This window comes from Apteryx rowi, unplaced genomic scaffold (assembly GCF_003343035.1).
Source record: "Apteryx rowi isolate R43461 unplaced genomic scaffold, aptRow1 scaffold_1, whole genome shotgun sequence".
In the NCBI taxonomy this organism is placed as follows: Eukaryota; Metazoa; Chordata; class Aves; order Apterygiformes; family Apterygidae; genus Apteryx; species Apteryx rowi.
In genome coordinates, this window is record NW_020447196.1 from 7,487,559 (window position 1) to 7,505,531 (window position 17,973).

The following is a 17,973-nucleotide window of genomic DNA, read 5'->3' on the forward strand; positions in this document are numbered from 1 at the left end:
ATGCTGGCTGAGGAACTGTTGGGACCTCTACATGGGCACTGTGCTCTTGGCCCTACCTTGAACCATGCTGACTCCTCAAAAGGGATGAGCAACCTTCAGCTCTTTAAAGTCAACAGCCGTTGAGGATGCTCAATGCACGCTGCCTCTTAGACTCTTTCCAGCACTTCACGAGACAGGGCTCTGTACGACACTATCACAGCYGGTCACAAAAAGGAGTTGGAAACTAGGAGTTGCACATCAGCTTACTGTAGCACCCTTGCCCTTCAGCCATCTCTCGCTGTGCAGAGGGATCCCGGCTGTGCTTTGCGTTTGTCCTAGTTCAGGCTTCTACTCTAACGTTTGATTGCCACCCTTGGCTTGGAGGAGTACAGGAGAGAATCGGAATGCCTGCAGTTATCYGCATTCTTTTGGGGGTCTGGGGGAAGATTTTTAAATTATTCTCTCCCAGGGTCCAGCTGTCTCTCCTGAAGGGTTTCTTCAGAGATGAGTAGCTGCCTCCTGCCCTCCTCCCCCCCCCCCAAAAAAAAAAATCTTGTCCTGCCCGCCCCGCGGCACCGTGCGCCGCCACCCCGGGCGCTCCCCGTGCCGTATCCCGACCCCTTCTGCCCGCCGCTGCCCGCTCCCAGCAGCCCCGGCCTCCCTCTTTAGCGGGAATCGCCTGAGGGGGCTCCCGCCGCCTCGCGGGGGTGGGGCGGGGGAAGAGGCTGTCACCTCGGGGGCAACTGCCGCCCGGCCGCGCGCCCTTCCTGCCTCAGCCCTGCGGCCCGCGCGCCCTCTGCGTCGCCTCAGCCCTGCTGCCCGCGCGCCCTTCTCGCCTCAGCCCTGCTGCGCCCGCGTGCCCTCTGCCCCGCCTCAGCCCTGCTGCGCCCGCGCGCCCTTCCTGCCTCAGCCCTGCGGCCCGCGCGCCCTCTGCCCCGCCTCAGCCCTGCGGCCCGCGCGCCCTTCCCGCCTCAGCCCTGCTGCGCCCGCGCGCCCTCTGCCTCGCCTCAGCCCTGCTGCGCCCGCGCGCCCTTCCCGCCTCAACCCTGCTGCGCCCGCGTGCCCTCTGCCTCGCCTCAGCCCTGTTGCGCCCGCGCGCCCTTCCCGCCTCAGCCCTGCTGCCCGCGCGCCCTTCCCGCCTCAGCCCTGCTGCGCCCGCGCGCCCTTCCCGCCTCAGCCCTGCGGCCCGCGCGCCCTCTGCCCCGGCTCCCACCGCGCCCGCCCGCCCTCCGCGGCGCTTTACCCCGGCTCTCCGCGGCGCTCCGGGCACCTCCCAGCCCCGCGGTGCTGCTTGGCCGCCCCAGCCGCCGCCGCCGCCGCCTCCCCGGTGGCCTCACGACTCCTCTTCCCCCCCCGGGTGCCGCCTCGGCGCCCGCCCCCGCGGCCTCCCCGCGCGCCTGAGGGAAATGCCCCGGCTCGGAGTTGGCGGCGCGGGTGCCTGCCGCGGCTCCCGGGCAACGAGCGGCTCCGCGGTCTGTGGAAAAGTTGTGTGCTTACCCGGCTGGAGCGGGGGGAGGGAGGTGAAAAGGCGGGGGGGGACCCAAAACTGCTTACATGAATTTCCAAGCGCTAGACCTGCCTCCGAGATCAGCCCAATAAGAGCTGTCAGGGGAGGCTCCCAGCTCACTTTTCCACATCACTTCACAGTTACATTTGGCAGGCAGGCACGTTGGAGCGCTCAGACCCGGAATTAGTGGATTTATTTGGAATATCCCTGCTTTCCTGGAGATGTGCTGCTGMTGATGATATGTGCAAAGGGAGAAATTAATAACTGCACTGTAGCATGCAGGCACAGAAACCTGAGAAGCTAAATAACCAGTATCTCCTCTAGCATCAGCAGCCTCAAAAAGCATGAAAAGAAAATCTGGAGAATCCTGCCTATTCACAGGGACTGGCTAATATTTTTTACCTCACCCTCTTAATCCATTTGTGAAGTGTCTGTTAGCAAGCTGTTTTCTTGCTGCTTGGAAGAGTGAGTATTCATTTTATTAATATTATTTATGTCTTACTGGCAGAGGCTTTCTCTCTTTTTGACTTAGTGTCTGTTTTTTGCAAGGTGCACTATACAAGTGGCTTTCTTATTAATAGGTAGGGTATTAGACTGAACTGTAGTGGCTCATTAAGTCGGATCTTTTGAAATTTCTGATAATGTAAATGTCATGGGATGGTAGTTAGGATTTGTTTTTTTTTTCTTGGGAGGAGGGGTAGTGGTGGTGGTGTGGCTATTTCCCCCCCCCCTTTTCTTTTCTTTTTCTTTTCTTTTAAAGGATTAGAAGGACTTTGAATCACAGAGGGCTGCTTCTGAGGCTGGAGAATCTGTTTCTTCTCCTTGTTTTCCTATTTAGTACAATAAATCTCTGGGCTATTTCACCGTGTTGAATAGATGCAGGGCTGCATTCATGCATTGAAATAGATTGCAGTTTTCGTGCTGAGAATAAAAATCACCCACCAGCCAGATATGTAGATGAGGGAGGAGGAGGCTGGAAGAGGCACGAGGGGGGTGAATCCCCCCCAATCTATCACCAGCGTTCCCCCCACCCCCCCCAAGCTTTGCGCCTCCAAGTAAATAAATAAATGGAAATAGTATGATAGCTTTCTTTCCTACTTTCAGAAAGGAAAGTATCCCAGAAATACTGCTCTTTCTCTTAGAGCTGAGATCAGAATGAATCTTTAGCTGTGAGTAGCCAAGAGTCCTCCCCGTCCCACAAGTTGTTTTCCTTCCCTTTCTTTGGTTGACTAAATAGATAATGCAGCCAGCTGAAACTTCCAAGAAGGAGAGCGCCCTTTGGCTCCAGTTGCTTGTTACTTGCATCATTACTAAGGCTCCTAGACGAGAAAGGCAGGAGACTGTCGACCCCTAAAGCTGGCTGTTCCACGAAACGCTTCATCTCCTGTTGGAGGAAGGCTAGAGGAATAACACGTCCTTATGTTCTGCTTAGCGGTAGTATCTGCTGGGTAGCAGCATCCCATTCGGGAGACCCAAGCTGTCAGACAGCATCCCTGCTAGACAGTATCAGACCAGTAAGAATACTGTGCTTGTCTGGGGAGCTGGGGAGGCACTGGATCAGTGTACAGCCCTGAAAAGCCTCAGAGCAGAAAACCTATGGCAGTTTCTCTGTGGATATTATAGAAGAGATTAACTCAAATCCTTATTTAGGTACTGCCTACCGCCATGAAGGTGACACCACTTAACATACCCAGGAATTCCTTTGTGGTTCGTTGCTGCTCAGTCATGTCGTGAATCTCTCTCAGTTTAAACAGTGTGCRTTTAGTACCAGACTAAATAGAATGGAACCTGTCCAACCTGGCACATAACACTATTGTACAAACCTGTTCTTGTTGCCAACAGGTATCAAACTCCATATCCTCACTTCTTCCTCCCTCTTCCTCTCTTTCACACATGCACAAATGCACACACTGACTTTCATACAAGCAGCTCTATCTTCCCTTCCTCTAAATGTGGGAATAAATACTTGTACAACTTTCATAAAGGCTGACACTTTAAACAGCCAACTTGATGAGCACATAAACGGCTAGCCATTTGTCTCTGTGAGTATCGCAGCCAGATGTTTTTTGGGGCTGCTGATTGTAAGAAATCAAATAACATTAACTGTTTATTGTTTCAAATCTACCACATTAGCGCTTAATAGAAGGGAAGCTAACAGCTGCTCACTTCAGTTTCAATTAAAGAATATAGCTGATAACTACCAAAGCTATAGATAAAGAATCCTCTTAACTTCACTCATCCTCTTTTGTAAGTTCTTGAAGAGTTTCTTTGCAATAAGGATAAAGAGAAATATGCAATACTTTTGTATGACTGATATCATTCTCTACATTCAGTACCAGATTGTTATGAACAAAAGGATATTTCAGAGTTGAATTCTCTGTAAATAAATAAAGAATACACTCAGAAGACTGAAAAAATACCCAGTGTATGTTTTATCTGTCTTAATAAAATGGTTAAGTGGCTAAAAACAGTTAGTATTTTGCATACTTGTGAGATTATCAAACTTACACTCACAAGTTGTGATAACATCAAAAAACAAAAGCTCTCTAGTATCACTTCCTGGCCTAATTGTATGAGCATTTGCAACAGAAAAACTCTAGGAAGGGAACTGATTATTATGTAATATTCTAGTCTAAGGTTTTCATCTATTCAGCCTTATTGTTCTACCTTGCTGAAAGCAGAATGAACACAACCTTCTGCTATCTTCTTACTAGGGTTGCTRTTTATTAACTCTCCATTCTTTTTGTAGAACTTGCAATATCTTGGCTTTAAAGAACTTCAGTTCATGTGACCATTTGTAAGCTAGGGCCTTCAGTGTCCTCGGAGGTTCAAGTATTTCCTGGAAGTAATTTCTTAAGATATGCAGATGAACAATTTGTTAACTGAATAGGCTGCTAGCCAAAAAAGTAACTTTGGACATTTTTTTACTTCGTTAACTAATCTATAAAAAATATATGTGCTTGTTTAATAAACACAGCTGGTTTTAATAAGAAGTATCCCTATACAGGGCTTCTACTTTTTTTCTACCTTTCTTCAAAAAAAAAAAAGGCCTTTCATTTCTGAGATGGAATACTCCTTAGACAGTCACTTCGTACTTTTTAAGTATACTCATTCCCATCAACTTCTGTTACTGAAGCCCAAAACAGATTTGTAAATGGGACAGTGGTCCCACAATCAGCTTTAAATTGACTTACTTTGTCATTTGTAATGTCTAAAATTTTTCCAATTATATTACACCTTTACCAAATTAATAACTTACTTCTCGGTATTTTATTGGTATCACTGTTAGTATGTGCAGCAATCTTCTTAGACTAGAAAAAATAAATTTAAACTCTAATCTCCAGTATATGGGAATACTACAAGTATGGAGACATAATTTTTTAGGTCTATTACCCCTAGAAGTAYTTTCTCACTTTTTTTTCTATTTTTTTTATCATGCACTTGCAGATTTCATCTTTTAAAATGTTATTTCCACAAGACCTAAGCGCCCTACAGAGTTTAGCTGGGACTTTTTCAGCCAGTTATTGGAATTAGGTGCCTGGACCCTACCCACTTGACCCTTAATACATACAGATAATTTCATTTTCAGAAATGGAGAGACTTTGAAGGAAAAAATTCTGACCTCTAAATTTCTGTGAACAGGAACGAGATGTAAATGCATACCGTAAGCTCTTGATGCTGCAGATCTCTAAGTGATTATGAATACTCTGTAACTGAAAACAACTGCTGATGCTACATAATATAAACAGGTATTTTTTTTACAGCATATCTAGTAATCATTAAGATATTGTATACATCAGCAATATTCCTTTTGTGATCTGTTTTCCATTATGATATCATTAGAGTCTGGCCTTTTGAATATACTATTAATAATGACAATTGTGTGTTTAGAGTATAGACCTGGGTTGCGTCTTTATTCCTGAAAATTATGAAAGAATCCTTGAACCCTGAATTTAAAATAATACAAACCAAATTTTATCAGTGGGAGGGAAATGCTAAGGCATTTTGAGCTTGGAACATTTTAAGCATCATTGCTACCATAAGATCGCATCAATAGAATTAAATTAGATGATGGAAACTCAACATTTTTCTTAGTGTTGTTGCCATAGAAAAGGTGGTTCACTTCATAGCTTTCTGAACATAACTATTTGAGCAGTAGATAGAAACGGAACAAAATAAAACACATTTCAGTTAGAGATTTCAAATATTTATTTATTTTCCCTCAGATAGACCCCATATGCCTTTTGTTCTGGAATCTATTCAGCATGTTTCTCATTTTGCCAACCAAATAAATAACATCAACACAGTGGCATTTCAATGATTAATACAATTTTGTTTCCGAAACATATTGAGGACTGGTAGTACCTGGAGTGGTACCTGTAAGCTGAGATGGAAAGATGACTTCTGAGCCAGTTTAGTACCAATAGATAGAATTTAAAGCATCTGACATTATACAAGAGGCTGATTCCTACTGCCTTAGTCATGAGAGTAATCTTTATCCATCAGTTGCAGTGATAATACTCACAGCATAGATTCTCCAAGGTTTTGAGTGTGATATGTCTTGTGGAATTGAGGATGATCAGCACGTTAGCTTGGATTTTGAATTAGTAATGTGAATCGATCTTAGACCAGAATATGCAAAGCCTTCCTTGAGAAGTGTCTACTGTACCCCGTGGTGCCTAAATCATAGACAAGCTAAGAAGAAAGCTGTTTCTCAGCCTGTCTTTCTCAGGTCTTTGCAACCAGGTGTGGAAGCTTAAAATATTATGAAAGCAGTCACTCTTGGCCATTGTTAGTTCACAGCTTCAACTTTCTAATTTGATGTATGTTCATTCCAAATACCTTACTCACAGGAATCAATGTTAATCAAATTTAAGGAACTCAGATAACTATTTAAGTCCATTTCCTTTGCAGTCACTGGTTAATTTAATCATATTTATAAAAATCACTATACTATCAAAACCATATATATATATGTATATACACACACACACACACACACATTATACATATATTAATTCAGAGGTAGTGCTATTTGTTAGTTGGGTTTTGCAAATGAGCAACATTTCATACATGGATCTCTCTTATGGATTGAATATAGCAGCTATTCTTGCCTTTTAAATAACAAGATCGTCAGAACTTAATTTTTCATGTCTTTGAAATTTAGATTGAATTCTATATTGCAGTTTGTGGTCTTTGGTTTTTGTGCTTTTCTGAAAGTCGGATAAAAAAAAGCGCTTGGCAACTGCAAAAGAAATAAGTTTCATGACATGTTGCAGGACCCCAGTTCTTTTCAAACAACTCATTAAATTTGATGACAAAACTGCTATTAACTTCAGTGATGCAAAATTAGAAATCTTCTTTTCCAATTTCATATAGTTCATCAAAAACTTGAGTAGGCTTACTGCAGCACTAGTGTATGAAGTTAGAAAAGTCCAGTTATGTTCACTTTTTTTCCTTTGTAAGATGTTCTTATCTACATGCACATTTATGTGTATGGCTGGAAAATTTATACTGCTTTCACTAATTTATGATCAGTCATGACTACATTTTTAGTTTAATCAGATTGCATGTCAGGAAGTTTGTGGGCTTTTCCTTAATTACTGTATTTTGCTTGATTATGTAAAGGATATCTGACATTCTTAAAAAAAAAAAACAATGAAAAAGAAAGCTCTGTTGTATATCAAAAAAAGACTGAGAAAGAAGCCCAGAAAGCAAGATATTTATGTCCTCCATTAATATTTAAACATTTTTCAGCAAGTACAGGATAAGCACATCCCAGATGCTGAAACTCTCATGATAAACGATGCCCTAGGCAGAGCATGGTTAACACCTAATTCTCAGTCACAGGCCAATCTGTTTGCCTTTTTGTGAGCTCTCTTCATGTTGTGCACAACTTGCTTTTTTCTCTCTCCTTTAAAAGTGATATAGGTCTTCAAATTATGTAATACACCCTCATAAAAATGAGCATTGGTTTGAGGGATGAGATTGGCATGAGCTGAAGCTATTAAATCTGTAGGTAATGCAGTTCTATTTTAGTCAAAGGAAAATCGCTTTAATCAGTGGACTGTAGAGAATAAAAATGACTTCAGTTCATTTCTTCCTCTTACTGTAGAATGAAAACAATGCAGATCTGACTGTTTTTGTCATATTTAAGTCTTTGGACCACCTTGGTTGTTCAAACTGATTTTGACTTTCTTCCCTCTCCCTTTTGAGCTAGAATCATGAGCTTCTCAGCAAGACAACGTGAAGTGAACCGACATTCTGACACAGATCAATGGGGTATCTGACTCCCAAACACCCCAAACCAAACCTTTTTCTTTTTTCTTAAGTACGACAGTTTGAAAGAGAAGATTGTAGGTATCTTTTGCTCTACATTAGATCTATAATAGTTATATTGTCATTTTAATGCYTATTTTTTGGTATCAGCTGTCATAAGAAAACTAAGTATTATAAATACTTATTTCATTGGAGAGGAAATGCAATGAAACAAGTCATATTACTTCAATGCAAACTATCTGGAAGTGCTTAGAGCAATGCAATTGGTTTTAGTTTTGTTTTTTTAATAAACTCTGGTCCTGCGAAGTAATGAGCATTTCTGCAAAGAGTGATACCTTTATATACCGAGTGATACCAAGTATCAGAGCCCTGGCAGCTTTAAAGCTTGCTCACGTTGATTTTACTATCAAAACATAATAAAAATATCCCCGAATATCCCCAATAATAAATTCTCTATATTTTCTTATACACTTATACAAATATAAGTTAGTCACTAACCATGACATCACAAGGCTGTGATACTCTCTTATTAAAAAAAAAMCACAGGATTTCCTAAAAGTAACTGTTTGACAGAAAAGTATAAACAAGTTTTAGATAGTCACTAACATAAAATAGACTTTGTAGATAGAGTATCATATTAAGCAATCAAATAAAGAATAATGGACAACTTATTACAATATTATTATTTGATTAAAGAAAATGTACTTAAATGTGATATGCATATCATTTTCTCTTTATCCGAAAGCATTATTCAAGTTGTGAAATGACCTGTTTCCTGTAGCAGCCTCATCTCTACTTCAGAACACCAGTCATAGTGTTTTGTAAGTAAGGGAGAAGAGTAAGGAAACTGAGGAAGAGTAATTTGTATCTGAAAAAAGCTTTTCTAACCCTTCCTTCACTTCTGTGTCTAAAATGTACCCCAAAACTGAAGTAACCCACTTTTGCTAATAATAATCTTAGAGATGGCTGAATAAATCTCCCATTCAACAGTAAAGGTCTGTATACTGAAGAAACTACTGCAGTTCTGTACGTGCACGTGTATATCTACATGTCTGTATTACCTGGACATAAATGTAAGAATTCCAATTGTTGTGTGTCAGATGCAATGACAGATGAACACTGTGCTTAAAACACCCCCTTAGCATTTTACACAAGCACAAGAATGCACATAATAACCTAAAGAACTGTTCTTTAACTATAGTCTTTAACTATAAAGAGCTGCAATGCATGACTAAGCTTAAAAATTAAGGTGCCATATCTTTGCTTGTTGAATTGCTGTTAGGACAGAACACCTAAGACAAAAAAATAAATAAATAAATAAGAGGCAGCTTCTGTTGCCTTTGTTGCTGAAACAAGTATTCTTTTTCTTTAGATAAGTGCCTTTGATTCTCCAAGCAATCATAAGCAAATGGCCATGCACAATATATAACAATAAACTTGGACAATTGATTTTCACTTCTATTGGCAGGATTCTCCTGTGCACGTTTCTGATAACACCAAATATCCCTCAAGTATATGTCGCCCTGCTGCAATAGCACAGAGTTAATGTAACATTTCCTATCTTGTTTTCCTTCCTTTGAAGTTTTAGGTGCTTAGCCAAAGGAAAGGCTGTGTGGATAATGCTTTTCTGTGTTAGGGTAACTCCAGGTGACATAACAGTCCCTTAAAATCACTGTTAGCCAGTGGAATTTAGAGCAGCTACAAAGTATAATTATGATTTGAGGCCATGACTAAAAGGTGCATGGCCCAGAATCTGGCTTGCTGGCTCATTGCCATTTTCAACCCCTTTCCACTGTGCTGTGGTATGCGCTGCTCATGGTCAGGATCATTAAGTGTTCCCTTTCTGACTGAGAACATGCTCAAAAAACCATGTCTGACTGCAGCTTGGCTGCAGCTGAGCCAGTGGGAGATGCTTCCATCCCTAAAATCTCCCAGCATCAATGAACATAGCTGCATCAGAGAGCTGTGGTTATGTGTTAGGATTCCATCAGAGTTTTATTAAGTAGTTTCTCTGTTCCTAATTGCTTGCTTCCTCTTCTTTTCCAGAAGCTAGTCTCCACTCAGTTTTCTTGATTCAACTGTTTGTGTGGCTGCTCTCTAAAGTAGATAGCCAAACTTCATATGTTCTTTGGCAGCACAGCTGTTTTCAAAACTTTCTGTCTCTGCCCTCTAGTTTATGGGCTCTTCAGTTGTGCTGATGCAACTGCTTGTGTGGCCGTCATATAAACTGGATCAGTGAAATGAACTTTGCTAAAAAAATTAAAGAAAAAGACTTCTTGAAATTGTTTTTTTTTTTCTGTAATTTAAGCCACCACATTTCACTGGTCTGGCTCACAATGCTGCCTCACAAATAACACAACTGAGAGAGATAGTAAACAGTAGTGAAGAAAGGAATTGGGAAGGGAGAAGAATGACTGGAAACATGCAGCTGGGATGTTGGGGGTGGGAGCAAGAACCTCTTAAATTAAATTTGTTGTTGATGGAAGATTAACATGAGCAGTGGCCTAACCCAGCTCTGTCAAAATGATTTGGTTTAAAAAACACCTTACTATTAAAAGAGTTTAAGTTAACGAGATCATTTTGACAGAACTGGGTTAGGGAGTGACTACACATACAGTTACGCTGGTAGATAAGAGAGGCAGTAAAGTCTAGCCAGGGCATGCGATGAGTTAGCAGTGGGCACTGTAAACACGATCTTAACTACTGCCATAATAGTACATCTGATTGCAGCCTCAGCCCTTATTCATCTCACAGTAAGATGGAGAATTGTTTTGTTTTTTTTTTTAATTTTTGCATATGAGGGTAGTTTTTACACACATGAGTAATCCACTGAAAAATAATCATTATTATTTATGGCAAGAAGTACTCATTCCTTTACAGCAGAAACATGCTGATGTAGCTTTATCCAAATCAAGTACAGTTACAACGTAATGAATACATGCTGGAAACAGAATGAGTATGTATGAAAGTTAGGGGGGTGAAGATGACATGATTATTTGTTAGTTATGGTGTCTTGATAGTTCTATTCTGATAGACTTTTGCTTTTGTTTTGCTTTAATAGCAAATTAAAATTCTTATTGCAGTTCTCTTGTGAATAAGAATTATTCCTACAAGTAAGATTGGAGTGCTAAGGCCTGATGTTTTTACTGTTGAAAACTTAAGGCTTTACTGTGCTGCCAAAAGAGGATCAATGAAGGAAAGATAATTGTGCTTCCCACGGTGGGAAGGCTTTGCATCATGTCGCTGCTATTGATGGAAAAGGACCCTGTCTGAATCCTTGAGAAATGGGACTAGGAAGCTTAAGTGGTAGTGCAGCCAATACCTGCAGTGGTAAAAGTAAACCTAAAGAGAAATTGAGCTTAAAGAACAAGAAGAGCAGTGTGAAGCCAAAAAAACAAGAATGATATTCTGGCTACTGTGGGGGGAAAAAAAGCAGGAAGGAGAGAAATGCTAAGAAGAAGAAGAAGAAAAAAAAAACCTAATGTGAACAATAACGAAGAATATACTCAGATGTTAACAAAGGAAACACTAAGAGGTACAAAATAGCTATATAGGCCACAAAAATGAATCCCAGGTTTGTAGCCCTATAGACAGGGGAAATCTAATACCTGATCATGAGCTGTGGGAAACCTGTGATAATGTAAAGAGAAAACCAAGTGTTGCTTGGTACATCTTAAATGAAGGAGGTCAGAGGATATAAATTTTTGTCAAGGGCACCTGATTAAGCTTCTTGTTGTATTCTCCTAACCTATATGAAAACCATTACCCACAGCTCTAACTGCTTTGTAGGAGTAAAGATCTTTATTTCTGGCAGAAATTAAATAAAATTCATTCTTCTGGATACAAAAGCCCATGTGGGTCTGATGGAATTTCAAGGCTCCAAAGCATGCAAAATGCGAAGGCTATCTTCCTCATGATGTACAGTGCTAGTTGGAACTCTCTAGTTGATTGGTAAATAAACACCTTTCATCAGTTATTCTAGGCTGCTTGTGTTATAAGGTGTATTTGCTTATAATGAATCARCATGCCAAAGGGAGAGATTATGAACAAAAAGATCTGAAAGATTTTTAATGTTAATTAATGTTAATGTGTTAATTTTCAACTCCATTCATGTCCATTTTCAACTCCATTGCCCTTATATCACATTTACCTCATCGTATTGTTGCAGTTTGAAATCAGTCTTCTGAATGCGGTTAATGTCCAAAAATGGTGCAAAAACCCGTTTTAGACAGGGATCTCTAACTTTGGTCTGGCATCTCTAATGGAATTTATTTAAGTAAATCAATATTTCAAGATTTTGGGKTTTTTTTTAACATAATTAACAACAGTTGTCTAGGAACTGTTAAAATGACCCCAATGAAACGGTGAGGCCAGAAGAGCTTAGCTATTGATTGTAATCACTATGAATGATTAGGTAAATGCAAAATGAAATAAAGAATTAGTTGCCTTCAAAATCTTAAGAGAACCCTCTGTATGTTGCTTATGTGAAGAAACACTAGACTGGCTATAAAATCTCTTAAACTGAGATCATGGTGTAAATCAATGCACTAGCACTGTAATAAAGTAGTTTACTTCACCAGATAGATATTCTGTGGTTTGAAATCTAAAAATAAATTGATTTTTAGAGCTTTTTATGATCTTACTTTGCTTCTTTTCAGTAAGCAGTTTATATATTAAACTACTTTTATACATTTTATTAATCCTTATAAGAAATCTACTGCATTCCAGTGTCCATCTTTAAAGCTACAAGATTATTCTAAAATAATTGTAATGAAATTAATTATTTCAGATATGCTAGCCACCATAAAGCTATCAACAACATGTTATGCAAAATGAGAACTACTGTCATCATTTAGTATACCTATTGTAACTAACTGCTGGCATACTTAACTGCCTGCCCAAAGCAGAGTCAACTTGTACAAGTAACCTACGTAGATTTTGGTTCCAAAAGAAGTTGCAATGTGTCTTATATTAATTTCTGAAGTTGGTATGTTAGAGCATTATTTGTTATGTGTTATATGTGTTAGGTCATAAACTTCTACTTCATTGTAATCACTTTTTGATTTGTACTTGTACAAAACCTGTCTAACACTAGGCAATGAAGTCCATGAGTGGTACTCCAAGATGCATTCTTCTGTTACAGTAATAGACTAATATCTGTCCAAAAGTGTATCAGCGCATACAGTAAGTGGAAAAAGGACTGCTTAGGTTTATCTGTACTTCTCTGTGGGTTATGTATGGAGAACCAAATTTACAAATACAACCTTATGTTTTTGAAACATAATTATCTAAACCTCTGCTATCTGCAGCAGTGTCACTTTTTCTTTAATTTATTTGTTACAYGGAAAAAGTCTTCATATTTCAAATATTACTTTCCCTGCTCAGGGTTAAATAGAGAACGAAGGCTGTTTTGTAAACCTGTGCTTGAGGAAAGGCTTTGCTAGGTTAGAGCTGTATGTATAGTCATATACATCAAACGCTATATGGGGAAATCACTTAGAAGAACAGTGCAGTTTTGTTAAAGAAAACAACCCAGAGACATTTGAACGCCTGAAAATTCAAAGTCAAAATTATGCTTTTATCAACACAACCAAATCCTTGTGAAAGATGGAAATACAGTCTTTAAGGGCCATGTGCTGATCCTCTTCTGGTTGCTTAGCAAAAGGCAGTTCTGACTTTACTGGAATAATTTTTCTGTCATTCCATGTTCACCACCCACTTAGGCCCTTGCATAATATAAGAAAGGAAAATGTACTATGCCTCACCTGCTAGTCTTTCTTGACTGCCAGATGTCACTTTACACATGGCTATTTTAGCACAGTTATAGTAGCTTTATTCAGGAACTGTATCAGTTGCTCCTGGACACTTAATCCAGAGGATTATAATTTGACTAGCAGGAATTTATTGATTTTCATATTAGTCAATATGAAAATTGCAGGTTCAAGCATTTTACGATGCTATCTTTTGGTTCCCAGTCACATACATGGTGTTTTGAACGCAGGAATGGGGAAGAAAATTCATTTATACATTTGGTAAAAGACCTTGGAACAGCACAAACTCCATGCATTGCACAAAATAAATGCCAGCATTCACTGATAGAGCAGTGAATCCCAAATGAGATACTTTCTCAAATATATCTCAAAAAGCTCCAGCAGTCTGTTTTTAACTGTAGAAATACTTATCCAGCTCTAATATTATTCACTGATCATATTCCTCTGAAGCACATTGATACATGTAAAAGCCCAGTCAGATTTTTTTCTTTACTCTGCATTGCCTAACACTTGTATCACTTTTCTATTGGTACTAGAGAATCTCTTGCACATTTATGTTCACGGTCCTTGCATAACTGTCAGATTTGCTGGATTATTTCATTGAGCAAGGTTTAATGACTTGTGGTTTGTGCGTTAATATTATTTTTTGTGTGCTTTTGGCTTTTGTTTGCCTGAATGTATTGCAAATAGAGAGCTACTATGAGGATGGTCCAATCAGTGTGAATCATGATACATTAGTGGTAGTGGATAGGAACTAAATTTGATTGCAGTAAGCAAAGAGTAATGGGTAGGAAGTTTGGGGGAGGAACTGGGGAGGGATACGCTGAAATGAACTTAATGCTTGCCAAGGATTCAGAGGGGCAGTCTGAAAAACAAATATCCTGTTCTTACTTCAAACAAAAATGTTTCTGTGAGCATCATAGTGTTTTATCTCATTTGTTTTATCTCTTTTGGAAGAGAGTCTGCGTAGATTAATTAGGAGTTGTTTTCAAAAAGCCTTTTGAATATGAAAAGTGTTTTGCTTTATTATTATCATTTGGTCCTGCAAGTAACAAAAACTGTACCAATCTGAGTTCAAAGAGTAAGAAAATCAGTCACAGCCTACTTGGAATCATTTTAAGACTTTTTCTGGACAAAGGTGTAACTCACTGGTCAGTGTTTGGGCCTCCATTGGGGTCCAAAATCACTTTGGATATAAATGCTGAAAACTCTGTTTATGCCCCCATTTTGAATATCATTCTCAGTACTGAGTGGAGATAGTAACTGTTTTTCTGTTTTACAGTGGTTCTATTTCTGCTGTGTTTTGCTTTTTCTTCCATTTAGGGAATCAGAAAAATCTATTCACAGACAGACAGACACGTGCACACACACAAAATCCATATGCATATATACACTGATCCCATACAAACAGTTTATTGCTTTCATTTAAAGTTTGACTGCTTCTCTCTCTTGATACCTTCTACTTCCACACATGCCCTGGGAAATCTAGCTTTTTAACACTTGCCAGAAAATGTCAGCAGTAGCTTCCCTGTAATTTCCTCACTGGACCAAAGAGGATTTGCAGAGAGTGACTTGACAGACCCTTCCCATAGAGTAATTTGATGGTTTCCTCTTGGTCCTTTTCTCTTCTCTAGGATTGAGAGAATGGTGAGAGACCAAAGACCTCTCTCACTTCCCTCACATTTCTCCCAAAATCTCATTGCAAGACCACATTTTATTCTCTGATTTCTTTCTCTCTCTCTCTCACTCAGCAATGGGACCTAAGCGGCATTTCCAAGCCACACAGTTAGTTCTGTAATGGGTATTCACTTCATTCTTAATGCATTGTCAAAGCACTGCCCTATTAGCTTACTGTTCTTCCATGCTACCTGAGATACTGAGTTTTAGTTTGGTAACAGCTCTTTTCCCCTTTTAAAACAAGACAAGTTTCTCTCAGTTTCAGATTTTAATGCAACAGATTTCACAGCTGCTTTGACAATTACTGAAGTTTAAAAAGAATTGTCTTTTTTTACATTGTTTGCTTTTAAAAGAAGCAGCTGACTTACTGATCTTATTCACGTTTTCAAATATTTTCGTCTGTGATTGTGTCTGAAACTTAAAAAAGAGGTGAACAACAAGATTTTCCTGCAATGCTAGAAACTCATTTAAAAAAAAAAAAGCCTAAGATATACTGTAATCTGTGGGTAGGCAGTTCTACCTATCTTCTATACAGTGGTTTCTCATGAGATTGTTTGGATGTGAATCAGTCAATGAAAATGTATCAGGAATCTTTTTACAAAACTCCAGTCTCATTAGAGTAGCTGTAATGTAGCCCTCCTCCTTGAGTTATGTCCCATTTATCTTTTTAAGTAATCTATAGCTGCATTTCAGGTTTTGCCAATCACTGTGGCATTAGCAAGCCTTACTATATTAACTTGTCCCTTTCAGAGAATATTTATGCTGAGATGAAACTTGATGTGAATCTAATGCATGAAAGGGTGGGTGGAGAAAGGAAGACAAAATGCTCCTAAAATGTCCACCAAGGAAAACGTTGTTGAAATAAAATCTGACTGTGTGTTTTCTCTGAAAGTGGGAGAGAGATACTGGGAGTTTTGTAGCGCAGATGTACATAAGGGAGCTTATCCAGGTTCTGGTAGTGGTCTGGTAGGGGATTGTGGATTTCAGGGAGGACCTACCAGCCCTGCTCTTCTGGTGGGTTTTGAAGGTTTTGCTGAGCTCTGTGCTGCTGCAGCTAGATGATTGCTGATGCAAGGAAGAACTACTGGAGCTTTATAAATTTACTAGGAGTAAATCTTTCTTTCTTATGGAGGAAAAGAGGGTATGTCTATATGCAAGAACATTATTTTATTTGACTTTTCATATTTGATATGCTAAGCGTTTGTAGTTGACTGGCATAGAAAGTATAGGCTAGCAAGAGGGCCAAGAGCTTCATCAGGCCCCAGGACAAACTACAAATAAAATCTTTTCCTGGAGAATGCATAATCATTTATCTGGATCCTCCCTGCTTCTCACTATTGCAGGCCTTGAAGGAATTCACAGAATCGCTTAATTTTTGTTTTTAAACCCAAATAATATACACTAAGATTATGTAATACAAATATAAAACTTAATGGTGTGGCTTGTTTATGATGTAAAAGTAAATAAGATCTTTCAGCACACTTTTCCAAGCTCTTTACTCACTAATGTGACCTTTTTTTTTCACCTCACCAGGAATCTTTAATGACTGGAAAACTCAATGGATCATGTTTTTATAATCKAAGCTATTTTTATGTTGACTGTGCTGTAAACACGTGGAGGAGCTGTAAGTAAATGTTCTGTACTGCATGATGAATTGGATTGCTACAGTCTGGAGGAAAGCAAAATAATAATTTCATTTCTGTGGTGATTTGCGAAGCTTGTGGTACAATGCCAGAAAGACTAACGGAAATGCTTATGGATACATGGACTCCATTAATAATATTATGGATTACTCTGCTTCCTTCCATTTACATGGCTCCGATGAATCAATCTCAAATACTACCAAGTGGATCCAGTACAGAACTAAAGAGGCTARCTGAAGAACAGAGAGTTTTGAACCGTTCCAAGAGAGGCTGGGTTTGGAATCAAATGTTTGTATTAGAAGAATTTTCTGGACCTGAACCAATACTAGTTGGCCGGGTAAGGCGAGATTTGTTTTTTCTTTGAATATGCAAATATATAGCATGTGAAGGTCTTCAGTCATTTGGATTCTTCTAAGATGTTCAGATTTGAGATGCTGTGTTATTCTGAAGTTCCTCTCTAATGCCCATAAATTTGTGCTTTAAATAGACATCATTCTAAGGATTTGATTTTCTGGTTAACTACAGTAGAAAACTATTGGAAAGGCTGGGGACTTCAGGAAATGAGATAATCTGTCTAAATTACCCATATTTCATTTTTACAACAAAATTATAGAAGCATGTACACATCCATATTTTAATGTCATTAGTCACCACACTTTGTCAGCTGAAGACTCTTCACCAAAGCAGCTTTTGTAAAATGTTCCTGTTTATATTCGTTCAAAAAGGTTGTTACACTTATAGGTCATTTTCTGTCTCCAGCCTGATTACACATAAGTTTTTTATGCTCCAAGAATTTGTATAAATAAATAAATAAATAAAAATGCATTAAAGGAAAGTGTGGTGCATTTACAGCAAATTTCAAGTTGCTGGTCTGTACATTTTTAGGGAGGTCCTGATATATATGCATATAAATAACATTATTGCCACAGCATTTTGTAGTCTACTTTCAAAGTTAAGAAGACAAAAAGAGCACAGGGAAAATTATCATGTTTTTACATGTGTTCTAGCTTGTCTTTTGCCTTACTCCTTTGATTCTTGCCAGGCATTAGCTTATTTTGTAGCTCTGTATTACCCTGAACCAGTGAATCAGACTTGTACTTTCTTTAAAAAGAGATCA

The 17,973-nt window shown here is 39.2% G+C and overlaps 1 protein-coding gene across 3 annotated transcripts in view; it reads left to right on the forward strand.

Annotated features, from left to right (window-relative positions):
* The first annotated feature begins 1,622 nt into the window (after window positions 1–1,622).
* Window positions 1,623–17,973, forward strand: part of CDH8 (cadherin 8) — a 154,132-nt gene continuing 137,781 nt past the window's right edge. Inside the window, exons 1-2 of one of the 3 annotated variants that reach the window (XM_026058933.1) lie at window positions 1,623–1,951; window positions 16,747–17,193. In XM_026058933.1, coding sequence (XP_025914718.1) covers window positions 16,942–17,193 — 252 coding nt within the window. In that variant the 5' untranslated portion in view covers window positions 1,623–1,951; window positions 16,747–16,941. Of the gene's footprint in view, window positions 1,952–16,746; window positions 17,194–17,973 lie in introns of those variants that run through there. The other 2 variants (XM_026058923.1, XM_026058941.1) reach the window with 2 other exon arrangements.